Here is a 12,908-nt window from a genome sequence, read left to right as displayed (position 1 = left end):
GACCTTCCATGCGATCTGGATTGAAAGCACCGTAAGGTCATCCGATGTCAGTTGGCGTGGAGCTTCAGGGAAAGTTCCCTCAGTGCCTTCGGATTAATGGTGCAGCAGTCCTCGCAGGTTGTGGAGTCAAGGTCCGGCTCCAAGCACCAAAGGCAAACCAAAAAAGTGTCTTTAATAGACATGTGCCTGTTACAGGCACCACATGATTTAAAGCCTGTTGGCTTTTATGAGACATCATTGACATACCAGGAGATGAAAAAATAAAAAAAGCTTCAACAAAAAGTAGAGGAAAGGTCAGGTAAAAGATGACTGGGGTAGCTCGCTCTGGATCTGTGCTGACTGGCGCGGAAAGAAAAGAACTGATGTCAGCGCACTGGATTGGAGTATATAGGGGCATCGTGCACATCACTTAAGGCGCGGACGGTATAGAGACAGTCAGACGCTGCCACCTCCTAGCATCCAGCAGATCTGCTTGAAACTTTCTGGACCCAGTCTGATGCCTGGGGAATATTCTAAGGTAATGACTCTAAGGCCTGAAGTCTCTATAAGAGAACGGACATTTTGTGAGGTGCGGAGCAGCACAGTGCCTCCTACCGACGCACAGAGGTACTGCTGAAAAGTTTCCAGATCCAGTCTGATGCCTAGGTAATGTTCACAAGATTAGGAATCTGCAGCTAAAAGTCTCTATCAGAATGTGATTTACTAAGGTATGTAAAAACACTGTCTGTGGTTGGGGCGGGTCTCAATCTGTTGGGACTGAGCCACGGAAGATGGGCCAAGAGGTAATGGCACACTCCACATGCTCCTTTAAATAAAAAACACATGCAGGAGCGATTTTCAAGGAACAAAAATATGGCAATTATGTGTGTTTTCACTGTACCAACAAAGAATGTAACTTTTTCAATTTGTAACAATTAAATAAAAAATACTCACAATTGTCTTGGAGATCAACTCAGGACTGTAGTTATTTATGATGTGAAGGTCTTGCTAAAGCAGCTTCCATTCTGCTCTGTTTTAGACCCTGTTAAATAGAGAAGAAATGTTTTTTACTTTAGCAGCCTTACCCTCTGCAGAGGCATGAGGTTCTTTAAACATACAAAAGCCCAAAGTCCAACAAGTCAATCTAGCAATCTAGATAGATAATTTTCATCTTTGCTCCTACTTAGCCTCAATCACTTTAAACAGAGGAGTTGAATTAAACAACTCCACTGGGACGGTTAGCACACCTTCCTGAAACTTGCATATACATTGCTTATTCTTACTCCTTCTGCCAGAAGGCAGCTAATAGCATTTATCGTCCATTTTGAATATCGCATCCTTTGTGAGTTTCCCCCAGAAAATCATGTTCATCCATAACTCTTCTAGAGTATTTTTATCCAGTGAGAACTTTTGAGTTCCTCATAACTCCTTTTCTTTCTCTTTTCCAGCCTACAAAGATTTAAGGCAGTCGATTTCTAAGCAAACCTTATATCATCTTGGTAACTCTATTCTGGACTGACCATCATGAATAAGCCAGCCGTCTTCCCACCCTCACTATGTAAAGCTCAACACTGATGAGACCAAGGTACTGATCTTTGGCAACAGCGCCTCCCCTTGGAAGGACACTGGGTGGCCTGCTGAGCTCAGACCAACTCCCACAACGACAGATCACGACCGCAACATCACCATGAACAGCAAACTCATCATGAAAAGATAGGTTAATGCAGTCTCCTCTGCCTGCTTCCACACTCTCCGCATGCTCCGAAGACTCTTCAAATAGCTCCCCATGGGCACGAGGAAAACCGTCACTCAAGCCCTAGTCACCAGCCGGCTGGACTACAGAAACACACTATACTCAGAAACTACCACTGAACTCATGAGGAGATTAAAGACGATTCAAAACTCAGCTGCCAGACTCAACCTGCACAAACTGACCCAAATCACCCCACACCTTAGGAACCTAAACTGGCCCCTTATCTACAAACGATGTCAATTCAAGTTATTGACACACCTACAAAGCCCTCCACAACATCAACCACCGTCTGAACTTCCACCAACAAGCCAGAGACCTTCGCTCTGCCTCCCTGACCCTCACACAGACACCGCACATTTGCTGGAGACCCAGCGGAGGTTGTTACTTCTCCTATCTCACTGCCTAGTACTGACAGCCTTAACCACCAGCTCTGGACATCACCCTCGCAGACAGAATTCAGGAAGAGACTCACCTGTATTTCTACTGAGCTCAGCAACCTATCACCTGGATACCCTAATGGGTGATTAGCAGCTCTATACAAATCCCGATCGATCGATCGATCATGTTGCTTCAAAACTGATCACTATTTGTTGATTTACTCTTCCACCACAGTAATTCGGGGCTATGGCCAACTGGATTTAATCAACCCCTGCGGCAGCCTATTGCAGAACAGGGCATTTAAGCTGGGTCGGAACAGCAAGAAGAGAGAAATGGCCCCCAAGTGAGTTGAATATATGCAGCTGATCAAGCAGTCTCCACAGATCAGACCACCAATCATTAAGCTATAAGGGATCAAACAGTTTTAGTCCAATAAGGAAACAGGAATTTGCTACAGCTATGGATGTGTCAAACCATTTTCTTTAGTGGTTTGTCTTGTAACTAATGCCTGAAAAGTCCTGAATGATCTTGACTTAGGTCAGAGGACTGGAAAGCATAGCGCTTGGTCTCTCGCTTTGTGTTCCAGATTTCTGATTTATAGTCAGTTTGGGATAGGACCACAAAATGTGTACTAGATCAAAGGTTTGTTGATTTACACCTCCAACACAGCAACTCTGGTCTAAAACCATCAGATTTAAATCAAACCCTTAAAATATACTATCATGGGGTCTGACCAGTCTACCACGTCATAATCTTGTAATAGGATTCTGCCAAATGAGGGGAGCTTCATTTTCAGTGAATTTAGATCACAGCTTAAAAATTGGGATACCATACACACTAGAGAATGAATCCGTGTATCAACAAAGTGTTCAAAAAGCAAATATTGGAGAAATTGTCAAAAGTATTGTTCACAAACCGAGTTCGCAGAGCAACGTGTCTCGAATGTAGGTGGTGTCATGTGAAAGGAGTAGACATCAGTAGCACCCAGAGCACACCTTCCACTACAGTAATAATAAAAGGTCTGAAATGTTATTTGGAAGGATAGAAGATAGTCCACTATGTGCGAGCAGAGGAGAAATCGATCAAGGAATGAAACATTCCCTGAGAGTTACAAATATCAAGATGGGAGTCTAAAAATGAAATTGTATGTCATGAAGGAAATGCCCCCATATAGGGCATGAAGTGTATCCCCAAAGTAAGAGTTTATGAAATATTAGTTGACCAATTGGGAGGCCATGTACACAGTTACGCAAGAGTAACAGTGCTCAATTCTAGGTAAGAGAAAAACACTTAAGACTTATTGGTGAGTAAGAGTAAGTATAAGCTTAGGAAGGTGGAACTATTTCAACAAAAGTAGAAAGTCAAGAGTATTGTAGAGCCACAGGTGAGCAACCAACATAAGAGAAAGTAAAATTAAGTATATGGTGAGGTGGATCCAAAAGAGCAAGTTCAAGTGACTTCTGTAAGCGTAAAAGTGAATGTAACTTAGAGGTGCTAGTTCAAGTCACAGAACATCTGCCAGCATTTCTTTCTAATCTGAATTAGAACATTGGAATGTTGAGCACACCATTGTAGACAGTGGAGTGCTCCGGCCTTCTACTGGCTGGTACAAGCCCGGAGGGCAACAAATAATGTTTTCCTTTCACAGCTGGTGCTGCCAACAAACGCCTCTCAGAGCCTGAGGGGTTTTAACAACATCAGGCTCAGAGAGGCCTTTGTATTTACTAATTAGAACATTCTGCCCTCTAGGGGAGGAATGTTCTAATAGCCTTAGAACCCTCCTAGCAGGCTCTACTGGAAATTAAATGCCCGCTCACTTGTTAAAGGCCCTCGCCTTCGGCCTTTAACGGTGGAGCGGGCCTTTAATGGCCGGTAGAGCCCGTTAGGTCGGGTTCTACTGGCTATATAAGATCATGAATGGCTTGGGTGAGGTTCCTTTTTCTTCAGATTAGATTCTTATTGGTCTGTCTCTTGCTCCAATATTATTTTCCGGATCCTTTTGGATAGGTTGATTTTAAGGGGCTGGGGTGTTCTGACAGCTCTAAGTTTGGAGAGTGTTCCATAGTCCTGTTTAGAACTCTTGCAGTTGATGTCTATATCTCTGAGGCATTCATTTTCGTGCTTCACAGGAAACCAAGTTGTCCAGGATATAAGTATTCCTTAATTTTGCCATGACTGTAGCTGGGCGTAGCAAGCCATAGGTCCCTTTTTCTGTAGGTCAACAGGGCAGGAACAACTTTTTTTTTTTTTTGTAGTTTTTTTTATTGAGCATATGTAATTTACAAAGATATCATCAATGAGCACTTGTAATTGAATAACCAACTTAACAATACGTGGCAGTGGCATATGTATCAATCAGTTACAATATAAAAAAGGAAACTACATATTATAACAGAGTATCACGCTTATAGACAGGAGAATTTTACATTCAACATTCTTCATTACCTGGGGACTCAACCTGCTCGACAGATCGCAGGTACTGTAGCAAGGGTTCCAATATGTCGTTAGATCTACAAGCGGTGGGGAGTTCTTCTGCATTTAGCACCGAATTATCCCGGCAGATCGCCAGATCTTGAAGCCATCGTGCCGTCGACAGCCCAGCTGTGACCTCCCACGTCATTGCCACAGGCCTCTTGGCCATGAGCAAAGCCACCCTCACCAGCTTACCTGTAGCCCCCCTCACCGAACGCCCCAAACCCAGCAGACATACACGTGACAAGCATTGCAATTCCAGACCAACCATTTTAGACAGTGTGCGAATCACGCCATCCCAGAACGCCACTACCCTGCGGCACTCCCGTGACAAGTGCCAAAAGTCAGCATCCGCAACTCCACATCTCTTACATGTGTCAGTGTCTCTAAGCCCATATTTGAATAGCTTATGTGGAGTATAGTACGCTTGGTGTAAGTATTTAAAATGGATTATACGGAGGTTACCATTAGAAGTAAGGGACCCGGTAAGCTGGCAGCAATATTCCAAGTCCTGCAACGTCAGTGGCGGAGTCAAACGAGCATTCCATTTCTCTAAGCTTTTGAGTAGAATCAGCTTCTCCGCTCTAGCAGGTCGATATAGCTTGGGAAGACGTTTACGACGTGTAGGACTGACAAGCAGGGTGTGAAGAGTTTGTAGTGTTGAAGGTTCCGCTGGGAAAGTGTGATAGTGGCCTTGTATCAATTTCGTTAGTCTGTGGAATAGGATGATAAATAATAGCGTTTTATTCTGTATGAAGTTTAGATCACGGTTGGTCAAAAAGACGCCTTCGGGAGACAGAGCTTACATTTTGACTATTCCTACCAGTTGCAAAGTGCACATAGAACCCACCTCATGTGTCACTGACAAATTTGATTGACACGCGAGAGGTAGTAGAGGGAAATACAATGGTAATTTCTCTGCCATGCGGCCTAATGCCTGCCAGGCCCCTATTGTGGTGCAGACAGTGTTTATTTCTGAGCGGGTGATCTGTCGTTTAGTGTGCATCAACATGGAGCTCAGTGGAATAGGGTGAGCGTCTCCATGCTCCACCGCCACAGGTGGGATGAAGTCATGAGCGCCAAACCAATAGTGTTCATATTGTGCGTGAGCGCATAAATAATACAGATCAAAGTCGGGCACGCTAAAGCCCCCGTGTTTGTAATCCAGAATAAGTGTTTCCCAGTTCACACGGGCCTGTTTACTCCACCAAACGAGATTGAGGCGCAAAGAGCGCACAGTTTTAAAAAATGTTTAGTTAATGGGATCGGTATGTTACTGAAAAGATATAAAAATTGGGGCAGCACAACCATCTTAATAAGAGCAATCGGGTCGGCCAGCAATAGTGGAAGCTTCACCTATCTGTCCACCTGCCGCTCCAATTTTACACATGCAGGGCCATAATTCTCTCAAATTAACCATGTCAGGGTTTCTGTGTACCCATATTCCCAGGTATTTCACCGGGGTCCGTGGACCACTCAATTGGGAATTCAAGTTTGTGAGGTAGGGTGCATTCTGTCACGGTACTACCACTGATTTAGCCCAGTTAATATGCAGGCCTGAGAACAAACCAAACCGAACATACTCCCGCAGCACTGGTGCCGTGAAAGAGTGTAGTTCCCGTATAAAAAGTAGCATGTCATCCGTGCATAATAAAATGCAGACGGCGGTGGGCAAAGCGGAGGGCCGAGGTTCGATGGCGCTGCCTAATAATACAGGCAAGGGGTTCAAGTGCTAGTGCAAAAAGGAGGAGCGAGAGTGGGCATCCCTGACGCGTCCCCCTAGTGATGCATATAGGGTCCGATGTGATACCCTCCACTCGGATGCGTGCCGCAGGATCGGTATACAACAGGCATATCCAGTGAACAAAAATGGGTGGGGGGGAGCCCATTCGACGCAGAGTGTAAAAAAGATAACTCCATTCTATAGAGTCAAAGGTCTTGGCGGCATCTAGCATGACAGATGCCACCTGTAGCCCAGGATCGAGAACGTGAAAAGTGGCAAAAAGGGTACGCAAGTTGTGTGAGGTAGATCGAGTGGGAATATAACCAGACTGGTCCGGGAGGACCAGGCCCTGCATGAGCAGATGAAACCTGGCGCCAAGATTTTGGCCAGTATCTTAGCGTCAGTGTTGATGAGCGACAGCGGCCGAAATGAGTCGCAGCGATGGGGTGGTTTATCCTTCTTAAATAGTGTAATAATCAGAGCTTCCCGAAGGGTTGGCGGTAATTTGCCAGATTCATAGGCCTTGGAATACATTTCCAGGAGATGGGGAGTTAGCTCTTCTGCGTATTCTTTATAAAAGGTGCTAGGGAAGCCATCTGGGCTGGGGGCCTTTTTGTTTGGGAGGGCTTTAATTACTGCGCAGACATTCTCTTCCGTAACCGGTTGACTGAGAAACTCCCTCTGCCCATCTGATAACCAAGCGATGTCGATATCTGCAAGTCATTACTTTCAGCCACTCCCTGTGTAGTGTATAGTTCTGCGTATGTAATTCGTAACTGTGCTAAGCTCTCCGGGATAGTGTGGTGGTCATGGCCAACTACATCAGTGATCTTAGGAATAGTGTGTCAGTTCATACGATCTTAATCTTGTGGGCCAGGTGTCGTACCGGTCGCCCACCCTCCCTATAAGCGCGGGCAACATGGCGTCTAGAAATATACTTAACTTCCCTCTCCGCTAGCTTGGTGTATTCTAACGAGGCCTCTTTAATCGACGCCAGTGTCTGAGCGCAGGGTGAGATCTCATAGTCACGCTCAAGTCCATGTATTGTGGTTTCAAGTTTAGCAAGCTGTACACGCAAATCTTTCAAGATGCCAGCGTACGTGCTAATGCAAGTGCCCCGAATGGTGGCTTTGAACTCCTCCCAGAGGGTCAGTGCATTGTCCACTGAGCCCTTGTTGTGGGTAAAGTATTGCGCGATGGCTTCGCGAATAGTTACAAGATAGAGGGTGTCAAGCAGGGCCTCAGAGTGAAGGCGCCAAGTGAACAAGCGGCGCACAGTGTTTGGAAAGTGCAGGGCAATGCGGACTGGGTCATGATCAGACAATGTGTGAGGTGACCCCACTATCAGGGACACCCAGCGTCTCGCTCAGCAGCCAATAATCTAGCCGGGACCAGCTATCATGCGCCATGGAAATGTGTGCTCTCTCCCGCTTTTCAGTATTTCTCTGATGCCAGACGTCAATCAGTCCCAGTTCAGACATTCCCTCATTAATGACCTGGAGACTGACCACCTCTGCCACTCGACTTGTCACTGCCGGGGTCTAAATGTGTGTTGAGGTAACCACCTCCCTCCCCATAGTATCACAGCCTAAGGCCAATCGCGAAATATAGAGATGATGCGCTAAAATAAACGGGGTCGTCTATGTTTGGGCCATATGTGTTTACTATGGTAATTAAACTGCCCGCTAACTTCCCATGCACAATGGCGTATCATCCGGCATCGTTGATACAGGTTTTGATCATGGTGTTTCTTGACGAGTGTAAGCATTCATGTGAATAGGAGTAGTAAGAGGAGGCCAAACGATAGCTAGCCCACTGTGCCCCGACTTGCACATCTGACTGCGGAGTCAGGTGTGTCTTCTGCAATAGGGAGATTGTAACCTCATGGCGATCTAAATATGCTAAGACCTGAAGGATCTTTTTGGGTGAATTGAGTCCCCGCACGTTCCATGTGAGACAGGTAATTTAGTGTGATCAGGATGTAGAGGAAGAACACATTATACATTGAGCTTGAAACAACTACGGTGCTTAAATGTACATATACAGTTATCGTAACAGTGAAATCCATTTTCAATTCAAGGAACTCCTCAGCAACCCTTGAGGGTGGAAAAAAGCCTCCAGCTGGCACGTAGATCCTCGAGATTGCACATGATATCAGTAGTTGTTGATCATCATTTAGGCTGATCCAAGAAAGCTGCTACATTATTCGTGTCTAGTTTGATGATTGCACGAACACCTTGACCAACTTATTTGAAAAAAAGTGACTCAGCACCCAAATTAAATCATAGTTGAATTACATAATGCACAGACTCCAAGAAATGTTTTCTTAAAAAATTGATTTCTTTATTCATGATCTTCTCATTTTTGTTTAAAATGTCTTCTTTCATTTTGCCTAGCCTAAAATAAACCCCTGGCTAAAAGCAAAAATATTTCATCTAAAAAGCAAACATTTTTCATAGTTCCTGGCACTGAAGGGAACTATTTGGTGAGTGCACATGGTTCTAGTGAAAGAGTGTTATCACTCACAGTTAGACAGTGGCCGCTGTAGGCTATCCCAATGCTAAAGCAAGTGGAAGAAATACGCCATTGGCACAAAAAAAAAAACATGAAATGAAGAAGGTTGACTAAAATCTGATATGCAACTATACTACATACATAATTTTAGTAATCTCAAATGTCTACATAAAATGCACTTTATTCACTAGATATCAGGTGTTTCCACCAGATTTAAATATAGGAAACCTAAGAATTTAATTACATAAGTTTTAAAAAGCAAAGAGCTTTAACAGAGTAGGTGTGATCTATCATCCAGTAAAATCTTTAGTTCAGGAGTACACTGCAAAGGAAAACAGACCTGAAGGACACCCTACTCTATACCAAAGTCTACCCATGACTGCTCCATGATTATATCCTTTAATTGTAATCAAAAAGCTAATTCCTTGTTTTGATCAACATCTCCGCTATTGTCTATTGGCTGTCCCACTGAAGAAAAGGCTCAAGGTTTTAAAGCTAAATTATCCTAAAACTGAGATATTGGTCATTGGCAGAAACTGTTCATTCTGGGATAGAATCCAATTTTTTTTGGTGTTAGAACCTACTCACCTGCAATACAAAGGGCAACCTCTAAGAGGAGACTTAGATCTAGAGCTTTCTCCAAATCAAACTATTGCTGATAGAGCTACTTCTTGTTTTGTTGAACTTCAAAAATTCTCTGAAAATATCCTTTGTCAGCTAACCATCAAAGAGCATTGGTCATGGCCTTTTAAATTCAATCAAAAGTTGACTACAACAATGGCCCTTAATTGGGTCTTCCAGAGTAACCATTAGCTAAGCTTCCGCAAATTCACAACTTATCAAGCATGTGGTCAAGTTTGTAGAACTAGTAGGTTGCTGCAATGTCTCCTCATTTGACTACAAATTGGTCTTAAAAGATCTGACTGTATAAGAGTCTACTATAAACGTGGACCTTTTTCATCTTTAGCAAACGAGTGACCATCTTGATTTAAAAAAAGCCTTGTGTGAGAAAGTGGCTCTGTATATACTGTTCCCAAATAGGTACAGGGTGTACAGAGTCCACAGTCCCCAGAGGTTTGGCAGAGGCTAAAGTTAGATATAACCTTACTCTCTAAAGTGGTAGCTTGGTCGAGCAGTAAGGCAGTATCAGAGGACAGTGTAAAGCATGTGTTGCACACTCAGCCAGCAAATGGTCTCACACACTCAATAACTGAACTCTAGGCCAATGGTATATATATAAAAAAATATATGCTTATTTTATTTTAGAACCAACAACAGGTATTAAAATATACTTTCTCAGAATGAGATGCTTTATATAAATACTTTTGCAATATGCAATTGACTTTTGTAATAGGCAACACAATTTCAAACACACTAATGCATTGAGTTCAATGGAAGTTTGAAGTTATTTGCAACAGATTACTTTTAGGATTACTTTTGGATTTCCAGGACTGGATCCTAGATTCAGTCCTGGGTCAGTATTTGGAATCAAGTGATAAAAGTCTACTTAATTACTGTGATGATTTTTAGACAATATTTTGCTATTTTAAAAGTTGACACTTAGAAAATATTTCATAGAAAATAGTCAATGGTTCCCTATGGCAGAAAATTCAAGTTGCAGGTATAGTATGTTCTTGTTACTTTTGTAATCCAGTACTGGGTGCCTAGACTCAGTACTGGGACCTATATCCAAAACAGGTAAGTAATTACGTTTTCAGAAATTATACAATTTTTACAGAATATTTAAAGTATGCAGAAATTGACACAAGAAATTTCACAGAAAAACAGTCAATGATTTCCTATGGGAGAAAATTGGGTCACTGCTGGGCACCAAGATCCAGCACTGGGAGCTCACCTAATAGCAGGTGAGTATTTTCGTTTTCGTTACTCGGCTGATTTTTGGTGACTATTTTATGTTTTGAAAAGTCCACACTTAGAAGAAATTTCAGGAAAAAACAGTCAATGTTAGCCTATGGAGAAAATTGAGTTATCGGTTTAAAGGTAAGTACTCGACTGGCAGAGTTAAGGTTCTGGGCATAGACTCAGGGGTCTCCCAGAGTCAGGTAGGTACAGTTGGTTCACCCTCAGCGGCACAAGGGCGGCCGGGTGCAGAGAGAGTTAGGCCCAATGTTATCCTATGGGAGGCAGGGGGGCCTTGGTTGGTGGCTGCTGACTAGCAGGCCACGTGGCTGTGGGAGCTGGGCTCCTGGTCACTTACTCAGGGCAAGTGGGGAAGTAGATAGGTGTAGATATTGCACTGCCAGGGCCACTCGGGCGGCTGGGTGCAGGGTGCTTTTGAGCCTTCAGGCGCTCAATTGATTTCAATGAGAAATCTCCGGTTTAGAAAAAGACTGCAAGCTTGGGGATGAAGATTCTTCAGGTGCCACCACCACTTCGAGAGGTAAGTTGGGTAGTTGGAGGATAGGTAGGTACCCCGGGATTGGGCACAGGGGGCCGCGGGGCGCCGGGTGCAGGGGTGCCTTTTGGTGTCGGGAAATCTTACCCTCTGTTGATCGCGGTTGGGGGGGCACCTGGTTCTGAGGCTGCAGGCTTCTTCAGGAGTGTCGAGGGAGGTCCTTGGGTGCTGGACTCGGGGTCACAGTCGCCGTGGGGTCGTCCTTGTGGTCTTTGTTCACTCCGGCACGTGCCAGCCTTGGCGGGTGCAGAGTGTGAAGGGTCCGCGGTTCCGGGCTGCTGCCAGGGATTAGAAGTAGATTTTGAGAAGAGCCTCTACTCATGGGAGGCCCAGGGGTTTAGAGTCAAAAGGTAGCCAGGTCCTCCGGGGTTTGCAAGGTTGTTGGCCACAAGAGATGCCGGGTTGGAGCAGGAGCAGGTTCGAGGGTCGACAGGCCGGTAGGGCTGGGGCCAAAGCAGTAGGTGTCTTCCTCTTCTTAGCAGCTGCAGGGCAGGTCTTCTTTCTTCTAGCTCTTCTTCGGATTTTGGAGTCTGGGGAAGGAAGGTTCAGGGTGCCCCTAAATATTAGATTTAGGGGCGTTACAGGTAGGTGAAGGGCAGGGACCAATGGGTCCCTGTCCCGGGGTGGGTACACCCCCTATCCTGCCTCTCTCCTGTGGGAGGGGGGCAGTAGCCTAGTCCCGATTGGGCAGGGCTTCCCATCTTCAAGAGGGCGAGAGCCCGGAGATGTGTTTCACCTCGCCTCCCCCACCTGAGGGGTGGGGTTGGCAGGCTGGCACATCCCTTGTCCTTATTTGGGGTTTCCGGCCAAGCTTCCCGCCAGAGTGGGGGGTTGCAGTGGCCTGGGGAAGCTCACAGAGGCGGCATGCCTTTGAAGCTTCCCCCTGCCCATCCTGGGGGAGGAGATTTAGCACCTCGGCCAGGATGTGCATTGTTGCAGAGCCAGGAGAGCAGGGGCTCTCCTACCCAGGGGTCCAGCAACATGTCTGCTGTGTGGCAGCCTAGGCAGCCTCAGAACAGACGTGGATTGTGGGTTAGGTTTTAGGGGGCATCTCTAAGATGCCCTCTGGGGCGCTTGGTACATTAAATCCCACACTGTCATCAGTGTGGGTTTAATGTGCTAAGAAGTTTGATACCAAACTTCTCAGTCTTCAGTGTTGCCATTATGGTACTGTGGAGTTCGTGTCTGACTAGCTCCCAGCACCATGTACTCTTAAATGGCAGCACTGCACTTACAGTGCCCAGGAATGGACCTGGGTACTGTAGGGGCACAGGGCTCCTGATCCTGTGCCCACACCATTGGCATAGGGCTCCCAGCTAGAGGGGTGGCTGATGTATGCCATGGCAGTGTAGGTGGTGGGCATGGCACACAGGGATGTGTGCAGTGTCGACTCTTTGTTTTGCCTTGTACCCAGACACAGCCTGCAAGGGCAGTGTGTGTGTGTGTAAGGGTACAGGGCCTCTAAGGGTGGCACAATGAGTGCTGCAGCCCTTAGAGGTCTTCCCTGGTAACAAGGCCCTGGGTACCATTTACCAGGGGCTGACATGTGGCCAGGGTTTACCAATTTGTGTTTTGTGTTTTAGGGAAGGAACATAGGCCCTGGGCACCTGATTGGCAGGAGTCCAGGGCACGCTCAGTCAAAGTACATTCAGCAAAAAGTGGGGGCATACCAT

General features: G+C 45.5%; 1 protein-coding gene across 1 annotated transcript in view; it reads right to left on the bottom strand.

Annotated features, from left to right (window-relative positions):
• The window catches only part of SMN1 (survival of motor neuron 1, telomeric), a 225,211-nt gene that overhangs the window by 42,791 nt on the left and 169,512 nt on the right, over positions 1-12,908 (bottom strand). The window contains exon 8 of the mRNA XM_085632361.1: positions 934-1,021. Coding sequence (XP_085488487.1) covers positions 965-1,021 — 57 coding nt within the window. The 3' untranslated portion in view covers positions 934-964. The remainder of the gene's footprint in view (positions 1-933; positions 1,022-12,908) is intronic.

This window comes from Triturus cristatus, chromosome 2_1 (genome assembly GCF_964204655.1).
Source record: "Triturus cristatus chromosome 2_1, aTriCri1.1, whole genome shotgun sequence".
NCBI lineage: Eukaryota > Metazoa > Chordata > Amphibia > Caudata > Salamandridae > Triturus > Triturus cristatus.
Note: the sequence above shows the minus strand (reverse complement) of the source record. Positions and strands in the feature narration are given on the sequence as shown.